The 14,164-nt window shown below is 40.3% G+C and overlaps 1 protein-coding gene across 1 annotated transcript in view; it reads right to left on the reverse strand.

The window, feature by feature from the left end:
* igf1ra (insulin-like growth factor 1a receptor) overlaps nucleotides 1–8,502 on the reverse strand; it is a 69,715-nt gene extending 61,213 nt beyond the window's left edge. The window contains exons 1-2 of the mRNA XM_020611790.1: nucleotides 8,463–8,502; nucleotides 1,494–2,057 (exon numbers count right to left, since the gene is read on the reverse strand). Coding sequence (XP_020467446.1) covers nucleotides 1,494–2,057; nucleotides 8,463–8,487 — 589 coding nt within the window. The 5' untranslated portion in view covers nucleotides 8,488–8,502. The remainder of the gene's footprint in view (nucleotides 1–1,493; nucleotides 2,058–8,462) is intronic.
* Between the last annotated feature and the right edge of the window lie 5,662 nt (nucleotides 8,503–14,164).

The raw sequence follows: 14,164 nt of genomic DNA on the forward strand, positions 1-14,164 counted from the left end.
CATGTCCTTGAAGAAACATCTGTACTGGAGAAAAACAAGGCAATTATGCAGAGGGGTGGAGAGAGGAGAGAGGAATCTTAAGCAGGAAGGAGAGAAACAGACACAGACACAACAAGCCTTAAAAAAAAAGAAACACACAAAGGCAGAGTGAGAAATACTACCTGTATATGTGGAATATTAGCACACGTCACAAACCTGCTCTACTTTCAGTCTGTCCTAGTTTTTTTAGCAACGCCTCCAACCCCCCCACCCTACTGTGTAGCCTTTATCTGCGGGCGTGAGACCTCAAGGTCCTGTAGATGAATGCGTTTACCCCAACCTCGACCTGGGCCTCAGAGATAGGTTCAAACAATACTCCTGCTCGGCCTTTCAAGCCTGACCTGTGAGAGCAGATGTTTTCTACTGTGAGAAGAACAGAGGTGAACTGAAGGTCATCGCAGATGTATGCACAATGTAGCACATTTAGGACACTTTAGATTTTTTTTTTTTACACATATTTATATAAAATCACAGGTATATTTTTAAATTCACACAGCCAAAACTATATGGATTAGGGACAGAGCTCCAGCAGATCAGAATAAATAAACACTGTAGCTGTTGTATGGAGATGAATGTGGTCACTATGAAGAAACATGGGTTTTTATGTCAGAGAGCAACAGAAGATTTCTACTAGAAGCCTCATTGACAGCTTTGTCTGTATCAAACAGGCTGCAGGAGTATATTACCAGGACTTGAACTGCCAGTAGCTTTGTAGAGGCATGAGACGGCCGATGTGGTTGTCCCAAATTCTAATCAAAAAGCTCTCACTGCTGCTACATTTGCTGCTACATTTGCCTTGAGTGCTGCAAGAATGACTAAGACAAACTGAACACAAGGAATAAATGCACATAAATGAATGAATTCAAACCTGCAGATTGAGCAGAACGTATATGTTTATATGATATGACCCCCCTCTGAACTGTTTAAAAACTCACAGCTGGACCAAAGTTAAACTAGAATGACCCCCCTCCAGATTCTTCAATATACCCTTTTTCATAAATTGCATAAGTCCCTAAGCCAAATATTTAACTGACACGGTCCAGACAGGTAGACTAGCTCACTTCTTGGCAGAGCAAGTTTAACCTCAATTGAGTATTCTTTCTAATATATGGTTGCTGTACACTGCAGTCATCCGTCATTCTAGAAATAGCCTGATCTAAAGACAAGGTTTCTATAATGAAGAGAGAGGAAATGTTTGCACTGGCCCATGGACAATCCTGCAGTCTGACGGAAATGAAGGGAAAACACTGCATAGATTCATGGGATTTGTTCACTGGTGTAGCAATACACAATTTCCAAATGTTTATGAGACTGAAAACCACCTACCTAGATCAAAGTCACATCAGCATTTACTATACTTGTGTCACAAAATATTGTATGTACCCAAAATATTACACATACTCTGCTACATGTCTGTGTGCCAGGGTAAAGTGTGAAAAAATAGACCGGAATACCTTTCTGGCACTGGTTGGATGTCCAGCAGCGGTAGTCGTAGATGTCATTGAACGATGTCCTCTGACAAAGAGGGTTATCCTGCATGATTCCTGGACAGACATTGTCACACTCTTTTGACTTCTTATTTCCATTGATAACATTGTTGAACTCAGTTTCCATAATGAGAGACCAGTCCACTGAATCTATGTAGCAGAGCTCGGGGTTCTTCTCAATCCGCATGGCACCCCGAGTGATGTTCCTCAGGTTGTACAGGCCAATGTCCTTCAGGCTGGTCATCTCATAGATCACAAGGGCGTAGTTGTAGAAGAGATTGTGTCCACGGATAACACTCAGATTGGGGAAGAGCATGCTGAGGCTGTCCAGGCCCGAGACACGGAATAACAACAGGTAGTCCGTGATGACGGTCAGTTTAGGGAAGCTGAGGGAACGGAAGGCCTCCTGGTGGATGTTGCTGGTCTTGTCGTTGATGAGGAGGATGCGCAGGTAGCCCTCCACCACCGTACAGTTCTCCAGCCGCTTGAACTGGCTGATCTCATTTCGGATGTCAATACTTGGAGTACAGACTGGAAGACACAGAGAGAGCACATGTGAAGATGTATTTCAAAAAAAACACCAAACATAGAAGCATGTACAATTACAGATTTTATTTTCTGTCACAAATCAGTTTAGCAGGAGTGTCTGGAGGGGAATAATATGTTAATGCTGCATGTAGATTAACATGTAGATTACTTGTGCCAAAAGATTTTAATTATAATAATCTTCTTGATGCACATAATCCCGTCAAGGAAGTAAGGCTGGCACTCTGCTGGCAACGTGTGGTACACACAAATACACAGAGTTCTGCAGAAGAGTGCACGCAGTGCTAGAACTCCATGTTCATGTTCGTTCTGACTGTTCTCTGTTCTGACGTATGTATGTTGTATCAGAGCAGAGATTATCATCAGGGTCATCTGAGGTGAAGAGATTCTTAACAAAGCGGTAACTGGGGAAAATATTTCCTTTCTGGTTGAGGTTGACAAGTTAACATGTTGGTACACATTCTGTATTCATCAAGACAGACGCACGATTCGCATTTCTCAAGGAAATATTGTGTTACCTCAGATAACCCAAGTGACTGCCACATTGTCAGACATTACAGCTATCAGGCTGCATATCATGTTGAACAGCCTAAAGTAAGGTTCAACAGTCAGTATAGGAAATGCCTTGACGTATGAGCTCCTTGGTTAAACCTGTTATGTTCTTACAGAGGCTTACGCTGGTGTGGTGAGAGACACCGTCACAGCGCCTATCCAGTGGGACAAACAGGCATGCTTTGAATGAGTCTTTCATCCTTTGGCCAAACAGTGTCTAACCACAGCAAGGGGATAAAGTAAAGAGCTAAACAGTTTCCAGTCCCACAATAAACACTGTGCCAACAGACTGCATATATAAAATGGATAAATAGTTGTAGAAATTGTACAAAAATGACAAATGTAACATCTCCTAGGCATATATTCAACACTAACATGCGTCTGTGCTCTTGAAATGTCCCTGTGAGTAAAATAACTCCACTTCAGTAGAGACAAAAACTGCCATGTTCAAACCACTTTGCCAAAAGTAGAAGCTACATTGTTTATTGAGATGAATGGGCTATATTCGCTCCTGTCAGGGTGCTTCACTTATCCAAATTTAGAAGGGAAATGATTACTCCAGTAGAAAATAGTATTTGCTTTCTCCAATCAACACCAATGCCCCTGGGCTCCACTTGTGAGCCATTGAGCTGCATGTCTTCTTTGTTTCATTGAGAATTTTCTTCCAGCTTCTCCAGCAGCCGGAGAGAGAGGGAGGAGGGGTGGCGCCACTCAAATACAAAGACTAATTTGTTTGTTAGTAAAGAGAAACTCTAGGCCCACTTTCTTATGAGGGCATTAATAAAATCAGGGGGCATCTGGCCAGAGAACGGAGGAAGAGATAAGGTTTCTGCCAAGCGTAGCTTTTGGAGGCCATCATACTGATATAAAACAAGGACAAACCAACTGCAAAATACTTTAATGTACGTCTGGGTGTCAGTAAGTGCAAAGCAGTTATTCCTCCACACTTTACCATTGCTGTAAATTGATTTATACTCATAAAAAGCTGGAAAAGAGAGAAAAAGAAATGAGCAATGAAAGAAAAACCTCCTCTTTGTGATTTCCTTGTTCTACTCATTAGGCATGTTAAGTACCAGGAATTCCAACCATTTCTTTGGGAAAGGACTGAGTAGGATGTTTCCTCAAACGAAGCCTCCAGGCATCTCTGATTCTTGCCAGTCATTTGTAGTGAAAACAACAATGCCTAAATAAGAATCAGATACCAAAACCCTTAATTCATTGTTACCTAAACAGGAAAAACAATAATGACCTGAGAGTGTGTGGATATTTCAGCACCAGTGTCCACAGAGAGGGATAAGCCTGCACACAGCCACCCCCAACACCACCCTTCACCCCGTTCTCTCTTTGTTCTTCGCACTGCTGAGTAAACACACACACACATCTCCGCAGTGTAATGGGATCCATCAGCCCATGTTTATGATTGATAAACCTTGCCCTGGCCCTCAGTGGAAATGTCATCACACAAACACTTAGACACACACACCTGTGCATGTACACACACGCTCAAACATGACCCTATGTACGCCAATCAAATGAATCCAAGACTAATGGCTACTGTTTATCTTAACTTCACATACAATCTGATTCTAATACAGTAAACAGACTCTATAAGTAAATAAACATAATCCTGGTTTTGGATGACAGAAACATCTAAATCTGGACAACATGTCATGCCGTTTATGAAAAGGCCACAGACTGAGCATTCTGGGAAAGCACATCCTTTTCCACAAATCCAGCTGTAAACTCCAGGACAGTTATTAGAAAGATCCCCCTCTTCCATGTTTAGTTTAGGGACAGTGTTTCTCATTTGTTACAACATTTTTGGGGCCCTAAAAGTCTCATGACCCCTGCAGTTACTGAGTTGATGATGTACTATGAGAATGTACAGGAAGTACAGTAGGGTGGCAACTAACAATTCTTATAGTTAAGGACTGATCGCTGATTATGGTGTGAAAAGAATAAAAGCAAGAAATTCTCACAAGAGAAATGATTCAGGAAAGTAAGCAGATAACATAATTGTTTACCAAAATTGTCATCAATTGCTTTTCTGCCTTTTCTTAATCTGCCAATTCTTTTTTATCAATAAATTTAAGCATGTAATATATTGTATTCAGTTGCGTTAAAGAGAGCTGCATTTATTTCCATGCATTAGATTTTAAAATATGGGGTTTTTTGTGCTTTGGAAAGAAAAAAAGTATTTTATCCATTTTGTACAAAACAGACAGTTTTTAATTAACTTGTTTGTATTTTACCTGTCGTTCTAATTTAAAGGGCAGTAAAAAAAGAATCTGGTTTCAGTTGCTAAATGGCAAATAATTCACTTTGTTTAAAAAAGGAAATATTTATCACAAGTCATACAGTAAATCTGAAGCATACTATCCAGCGTTAGCATCAAAAACCTTCCCCTAAAGTCCAGTTTTACTGAGAACTGCGAGGGAGCAGGTCACTGAGCAGTCATATCCTGTCATACCCGCCACATCGACTGGTCCTAATCCCCAGCATACTGGAAATCATCTGACCAGTGTTCTGAGGGGCCACTTCCCCTCGGAGGACCTTACTTCAAACACTATGGCTCAGATATTACCAAAATCCCAAACATTATCACTGCACTCCCCGTCAACTCCCACATAAAACTCCTGATCACTTCAATTGCCCTGTACGGTTCACACTGACCTTATCTGTGTTAAATAATTTGTTTCCAGTCTGGAAGCCTGTAGGAAATTTACAAAATAACTGTAGGAATATGGAGGAACTTTATTAGTCTAAATTTAAACGGTGACAAATTTGGTTATTAAGCCTTTCTGAAGACCCGCCACAGTTACATTTTCCTACCACTGTTTGTGAATAAATTACATCAGGTTTAATCTGAAGCTGTGGACAAACTGACCTGCTGCTTTTTAGGACAGTTTACTGCTGCATTTTCTCACAAATATGTTTGTGGAGATTCTCAGTTTGCTGGACTTGCTTGAGATTGTTGAAGACGTTTGACCTCTCATCCGAGAAGCATCTTCAATTTCTCACAAATATTTTGGAAACACCTCCAAGAACAATAAATAAATAATGAATTCCCTTCAGGACCGGTCTGCATTCAGTTCTTTATCAACAGCTTTCCAACAGATATGGCAACTGCAATCCATTAGAAGAGCTAACATTTACAATCATCTCACAAATTGTACAATACTCCACGGACCATTAAACTGGCAGTCCATGATGATGTATGTGCGGTTGGCCAGAGGCTGCATCAGAGCAAATCCAATGACAGACCACTCCAAATAAAGTGTTTAATTAAGCACTGTAAGCCTCGGCTGGCAGCCTGGGAAGAGCTGCAGGACAGCATTTGACTGCACTCTCACAAACTAGCCCAGTGACACACTTCCACATCCTTACACAGGGGTATGCCACTGACTCAGGCTGTCACACTTGGTCCTGCTGCAGTTTACACACAGAGCTGCACAATAAACATGGGCACAAACACACTCGTAAACACACACACACACACACCGTAGGGCTATGAACACTCACTACACCTTCTGGCTGGGGGTGAGGCAAGCCATTTCTGCACCCAGCCAAGCCAGGAGCGGGGGAGGGGGGTATGCATCTGTGATGGGGGGAGGCACCTTGAAGGAGAGCGACAGTTACTGTATATCTGAGCCACTTGCCCCGCCACTACAAAGAGAGCTGTAGCCTATTACAACATGGCTTACCCCAATGAGAAAGGTGGGTGCCTGTCAAACACAATGCTCTCTGACATTTGATTACATATGGTACCATTCGGTTTTACAGAGCAACATGTCCATTTATAAATAATGGAACAGGAACACTGGCGTGTCTTCATAAAACGGAACAGAGGGCCAATGCTGTTGGTGACATATCTATTTATAACTCCAACAGTAGTGGGGCCGAGCGATGAAATGAAGTTAATCTGCCGACTCCGTGTGAAAAGCAAAAGCCAATAAAACAGTTCACACACTTGCTAATCTTCCAATCAACAAAACAAAGTCTGTTTCTCTTGCAAGCATATTTTTACACATTCTATTTCCAAACACCAAGCCTCCCTCTGCCTTTTGGAGACTTGTTTGCTGCCGACTTCGAAACCATGGCATGGAAAGTTTACTGTGGCGAGAGTTAAAAGAAGACTTAATTACATTTTATTGCAATAGACAGATTATCAAAACGAACAGAGAAAAAACAAAGTTTTCAACCCTTAATGGAGTCGTAGGCCATCTCTGATTTCCCACTAAGGCATGACAGAAGCTGGCATTTCAGTAAGCATCACCTCAGAGTGATAAACTGAGGAAATCCATCCCTGTCTTGAAATTCACCACCGTTTTTGCCTCTGAATTCTTGGCTCTGAACAACCTGATGCATTATACACCACAGAGCATCTACATCTGAGAGCAGCCACTTGTCCCCCAACCCCCGACTGCGTTCGAACATCTCACTGAGCTCAGAGGGGTGCAAAGAAGCACACCCCCGCCTGCCTGTGGTCGAACCACTGGTCAATAGGACTGAACTCAGTTTTTTCTTCTATTTGAATGCTAATAAAAGCCAGTCTGCATGTCTCCTTCCCATGTCAAGTCTTCCCCACCATCCCACATAACCTCTCTAGAAATGGGCAAAATAGTATTTAAAGGAAGTGACGTAAGCAGCAAACACATACATATACACAAACAAAGCAAGCCACACCGCCCACGATACACAGACAATAACAATCACTAGGCTCAAGGTACAAAGAAGCACCCAGAGAGGTGTTTAAGTTTAATGACTGGCAAGTAAATAAACAACTTCTGGGGTGTGACTTGTGAAATTTACACATGAAATGTCTCATCCTTCACTGGACCATGGCTTTGATGCAATGTTAGTGTCTGAGATTATTAACAGGATTGGGCCAAAAGAACACGACTGAAGTAAAACTCACTTTTCTGGTTACATAAACCACATTCTTGTTTCTGTTTTAAATTGTTTAGTATATTATAACTTACAACGTGAACTGAAGATTTAGTTCAATGACAAAAAGAAATTTACTAAATCATTTCTATATTCCGATGGGTGCTGCCTGTAGTTTTGTTTAAAGACAGATTTGGAGAAAAGCAGGCGAAAACAGTTGCAGAAAATAATTTTCATGGCTAAAAACTAAAGAAAAAAATAGCAACCATCACTGATTCCCAGATGTCCTGTTTTCACACAGGCAAAAAGCAGCTGGAATCCATATATTAGATTAATATAGATTAAATGAGAAAACTTAAAATAGGCTCAGAGAAGCATTTATGAATCCACTCTAAATTTTAAACCTTAAAAACCAAACACTGAAATCTCCAACGAAATGAAAGCCTACACTTGAAAACTAGTCAAATTAATTTTAGTAAATTCCATGGGAAATTATGATTAAACTATAGGTTTTAAAAGACTCCAAAGATAAGCCCAAAAGAGCAAACAAAGCTTTCAAATATGACAAAACAACCTCACCTACTTCTCACTTGTTTTAGTAGGTTTATTTGTGTATATATAGAGTCAAAGCTTGACTGAAAGGTTTTGTGCTATCTGTTATTTCTAGGGTTTCATACGGGAAACACTTGAACACAGGTGTTCCTGTATCTGAAGACTTGCATTAAATAACAGCTGTTATAGAAGTTGTGAACTGAAAAATGAAATACGATCATCTCCCATGTTGTTTTCTTTATCATGCTGATGGTTTATAATAATGGCCGGCTGAAGTAGGGTATAGCTGTTGTTTAGTATTACGTTTGTGTTTTTTTACGAGGTTTTATCAGACTTAGGTTGTTCGTGCGCAGCGACGCCACACTACGAAATGCAAAATGGCCACATGCTCATAGTAACCTTCAGCTCTGGTCCCTGGATTCATCTTCTGCTTTCTGGATGCCAAAATGTGAAGATTATGGCAACATGTGCCTCGTATCATGGGGTTTCTAAATAAACAGCACTGCGTTATCAAAGGGGGGAACGTTTCCTATAATAAAGCAGATCGCTGTGTCCATGAACATTATCCACCTCCCAAAAAAACAAGGCCGATACAAAACAAATAAAATACTATGGTTGCACACAAAAAGAGGAATATAAAGGCGTGTGTAGCCCAGACAGGGGACTCTAATGCTATCCTGCAAATACGTGGCTGCTTGTCTACCACGGTTTGCTCTAAAAAAATTATAAATAAATGTGTAAAATTGCTGTAACAGGGAATTGGTTTGGAAGGAAAAAAAATACTAAAAACAGTCTGCTATTTTTGCCTATCACTGGATACTTTGACGTCGGCTGGTATGGCACACAAGCCCGTGATTTTATTGGATAAATGATAGTAATCTCCATCTTCAGTCTCCATCTCTTGAAAACAGCAGTGCGCGTCCAGTGCGATCGGGCCTGGTAATATGAAAATATTAGACTAAGTGTTATTATTAGTGGGTTCTACTACCATAATAAATTAACGCCAGTGTCGCTCACAAGAATCCCCCTTTGTGAATTACTGTGTACGAGGGGAGGAGTGACCAGAAAACGCGTCCAGAGCCACAGGGGTGGTGGCTGGGAGGCTGAAAAATGAATGAAAAGCCTTCTTTTTTATGCCTATACCATTAAACCAAGAGCAGGCTCTCGATCCCGACCAAGAAGCACCGGCCCACAGTCAGAAGATGCTTAGAAACCAGTTTTCCAGCTCCTCGAGTCGCACTTCTCTCCGCCGCCAGTCGTGATTTGCAGCTGAACGAAAACACGAATGGGTCTCCAGCTTTCCAGCTAAACGACCTCGACTGGGGTGGGAGGGAGAATATTTGCAAGGAGCTGCCCTTTCAGAGGGTTTCTTGTTTGTCCTTCATGCTCACAAAAAGAGAAGACAAAAACACCCGTTGCGTGTAAATCCAGAGGCTGAAATCCTACGACTCGCCCTCGGTTAAAGCAGGCTGTGCGTCTCCGAGCCTCCGCGGAATCTCAGCTGTAAACAAGAGTCGGCTTCTCTCACACAGAAACACACAGTGCTACGGATAAGGTGGCTGAGAGCAGCGAGGAAAAACCGGAGCGGATTTAGACTCAGGGATTCCCGGCGCGTCCCTACAGCAAGGCACACAACTCTGGGAGTATGGAGAGGTTAAGAACATGTGTCCCAGTTACATAGTTTAGGCCTGTTATACTTCAGCAGAAATGAAGAAATCTGCTTTTAATTTTAGGACCACATACTTTTCTGCCGCTCCAGACAGTTTCTCAGTATCTGGTGGAAAAGGCAAGTTAATCCCAACTTTGGTCTCCATCTCCTCAGTCATGTTACATCTCCCAAATCGGTTGCTGTCGACCTGAGGGTCGGCATCCCCTCCACAGCCCAGTTTATCAAACCTGCAACATGGGACCATTCCTCTGACATTCATTTTAGCACATCTAACTAATCAGAACAAGTGTCACTTGAGACATATTTGTGAGTATGTGAGAGCCCTGCAGGGCTTGTCAGTTAGTGTCTGCAATTTGTGACTGTCAGTCATTTAGGAAACAGGCCTCTGGGTAGGAAATGTGAAAATCTAAATTCAGCTACACAACATTGTTTTTATTTTTGAGACATTTCTCTTATCTCAGTTGATCTTTTTTTCATGTGAAATACTGGACAGATTTGCAGCTTCACATCAAAAATGATTTCACTGAAACAACCTAAGAGGAGATAATCATTCTCACATCTAATAGACACGGGTCTCAGTTAGACATAGCTTAACTTTGGGAAGCATTGTCTCAAAATAACTGAAATTGTAAGACTTATATATTTTACGAGGTGGGTCATGTATTTTAATCTAACCTCTATGAAACCTTAAAGAGGGGCCCTTTGTCAAATGTGTGTTTATATTTATATTACATGGTGCACATTATTAAACAGACATGTTTAATTAAATGAACCACAATTAGCTGACATACAGCAAACCTGTGCACTTTTAGTATTTTAGCACAGCAATAATGGTCACAACGGAAACATGTGGGGCCCCGCTAGGGGCCCTTTAGCCTATTAATTAGTCCCCATTCTTACAAAACTGTCTAAACATTTAAAATCATGAGGTTTCAGCTTGTCAGGGCAGAGGCATTTAGACACAAACAAAAACTGAGATATGTTACAACCTTTCCCTGATTTTGTGAAGTTAGTTGAGGTAAAATGTACCACCACTGGAAAATCCATTAACTTTCTCCAGACCAACTATGATTCATTTCTTCCGAGGCTGTAAACTGTTGATGGAATGACTTCGTGTTTGACAGAGGTAAGTGATTACATTGTTTACAATGAATATGACAATTTAACTCAACAAATTTGGGCTTGATTTGTTGTCGGCAAATTATTCAAAAAGCATCATCAAGAAACAAAAAGAATTCAACTTGAACAGAATTTTATGTTCATGTAAGACTTTATGCAGATACTAAAGTAATGAATCCTTTGAATTAATAAACATTATTATTGCTGCACCAGTGTGGTCTGGCCAATCTGTGGAGGTAAACCACCACTTCATTTTTAACCAAGTGGTTGCGGGCAATGGAAATAACTCTGTATTTCATGTTGTATGAGTGTGATATGTTTCTGGGGCAGCTCCAAGGTCAGCACCTGTGACTCTTCACACGACATCAGCCAAATGTGAAGCTTCAGTGTTATGTCTGAGATTAAGAAGTGAGTTTTGACTTATTCTTTGGCACACTGTTGTGTTAAGACCAGTACAGATCTATCATTATTCTAACCTTCAAATAATTATCAGTGTTTTTTGTTTTTTTTTTACAACCGCAAAGAAAATGCTGATTTTGTTTATATCACCCCTCCCCACCAAATTTTTAGATGGAAGGACTTCTTCATGTTTGTGGAGTGAATGTGACCATGTGTTTTGTGCACTGGAGCTGTACCATAGGTTATACACCACACCATCGTCACAGGCCCAGAATAAAATCTGACATGGAGCTTCATTCTGCCAGAGCTGACTTTACCTTTCATTCATCTGATGCATGAAGCAGAGGCAGCAGTGAACAACAGGCGTTGCTCCTCATCCTGAAGCACGTTTGATCCTGGTCACCAGAGCATCCAGGTGCATTTTACCTTGTAGTAGGACTAACAGGCCCACACTTAGTTTAGGTGAGATGAGACATTTCTAATTATTTTCATTTCAGATGAATATTTTTATTGGTGGCCTACAAAATCATGGTATTTTATTGCTTTTGAAATTCACCTGAATATTTATTAAGATGTTAATAACATGTTATTAACATGTTATTATAGGCCTACTTGGTTACTTTTCCTAACCACGATCTTTTATTACTAGTAAATATATTAGAAGGGCATCACCTTGAATGAGTCCTGTTGTTTTGATTGTTTGTTTTACACATAATGCTTTAAATACTTACAATTGAATTCATTAGTAAACCCAATAAATGCTTTGTGCATGTAAATATAGCTAATCGGAGCAAAAATGTTTAAAAAATGAAGAGAATGTCATATCTGACACATTTTTCATTGTTTATTTAAGTGATGACACTAAAATTACTTTATTTTAAATTGGTTATGTAATTCTCAAGTGTGTTTTTTAAATACTATTCATACTGCAGTTTTGTATTGTGTGTGCACGTGTGTGTGTGTGTGTGTGTGTGAAGCATCATCTCCTGACATTCAGTCTGGTTCAGGCTATTTAGGTCCTTTCAGTGTTTAAGTGTCGCCCTCTGCTGCTGCAAATGCATCACTGCAGGCGTATTGTAGCTGAGGTTTACTGCATGGTGAATATAATTGAACCAGTCAAATGATTGCTCGAATGGCAAAAAAAAGCTAATCATTTATGTGGTGTAATTAAAATGCTGTACATGACAAAATGTACATTGTCATTTAAAGGTAAAACTACAAAAGTTATGGCACTCTATGTACAATAGAACAAATAAGCCAAACCTTGTGTCTGTGAGTTTTAAGTTGTGTCGTATCATAGTATCTGCTGTTTTATAGTTTCTGCTATTAACCTGAACAAGTGCAATACAGGTTTAAAAACTTGCTGAGCACCTTAGCATCTCTTTCCTTTCCCAGCTGACATTGGGCGAGAGGTGGGGTACAGCCTGGACAGGTCATCAGTCTATCACAGGGCTGAGACATAGAGACAGATAACACTGATAATATGAAGGCAAATTATGAAAAACCCTGTGGTGGAATACATCTGTGGATTACTGAGTGTAGGTAACCTACAGTTTGTGCTGCATTTGCAGCAGGATCAGTCAAGTATCTTTTGGTATACCCTGTCTTGTCCAGTGCATGCTGGGAGAGGTAAAAGGCCACAGCAACACCAAACAAAAAGAAGCAGGTAAATAGTATAAAACAATTAAATAGTGTGCTTTTTTTTAGATATACTGTACTCCTGCTGAGTGGTGAGATACCAAGGCTCCTGCTGCTGCAGCATGTGGATTAAAAAGTAGTTTGATGCAGGTCAGAGCATATCTTCTTTAGGAGGGGTCAAAATACAACATCAGGCTTCTGCTACCACCTGAAACAAGACAAAGCTCACAATGTCAGATAGTTTTGGAGCATTATAGTAATCATTCTTGTACCTTGTAGGCTGTAAAGCTGCCTCCATGTACCAGGCTGAATCATTTGTTTCACTCATAAATATCATTTTAATATTACATTATCAAACCAAAGAAAGGCCATATGCCACAGAAACTGACTGGGATATGTTGCTGTTATGTTATGGGTTCATCACCTGCATCACCTTCCCAGCACACTGATATAAACTAAGATGTTTTTCACTATGTAATGACCTGAAGGCAACACAATACCTGCACAGTATGTTGTGCAACCATGCAGGTTGTATGGGTAGTCTTGTGTGTTTTCCACAGGAATGTGAACACAACTTGTGCAAGAACAGGAAACACAAGCATCCTCACTCAATTTCAATATACCTGCCCTAGTAAATCTATACCTGCTATAAGTTACAGAATACTATCATTGTATAAAATAGTGATGCATTTTTTATAATAGACTAGCCAGTTTAACTCAAATGTAGGGATTATACACATTAAATATAATTTGCACATTAGCATGTGACTGTAACTGTTTCTAAACACCAACCACTGCAGCCACAGTTACAGGAAACGATTAAATTTCCATTTTGTAATACAGTTGTTTAACCGCATCATCATTTAGCAACCTGACTGTAAAGACAACCATGTGACCACATGCAGGAAAGATGTGTTTTATTGCTCATGAATTCAACTTTTATATGTTTGTAACACATTAAAAGATAAATCAGCTGCATTAAGCAAGCTGGTGAAGGCTGTGTAAATATATCTTTTACGGCAGAACATTTCATCTTTTATTTTATCTCATCTCTCATAAAATTACTTTCAGGGGAAAATGCAAACGCATGGGAAACTGTCTAAACTGCTGCCTAACAAGACCAATAAAAGTGTTTGAACAAACATATCAAATGCTTCTTTCTACACAACCTGCTGGTGTCTTGGTTTGCTCATGTATCATGTAACCTTAACACCCTGAATGGAGTCCAGCCTGGAGTCTCTTTTTTACAAGAAGAAAAAAAAAAAATCAGTGACAC

This window comes from Monopterus albus, unplaced genomic scaffold, assembly GCF_001952655.1.
Source record: "Monopterus albus unplaced genomic scaffold, M_albus_1.0 scaffold5.1, whole genome shotgun sequence".
In the NCBI taxonomy this organism is placed as follows: domain Eukaryota; kingdom Metazoa; phylum Chordata; class Actinopteri; order Synbranchiformes; family Synbranchidae; genus Monopterus; species Monopterus albus.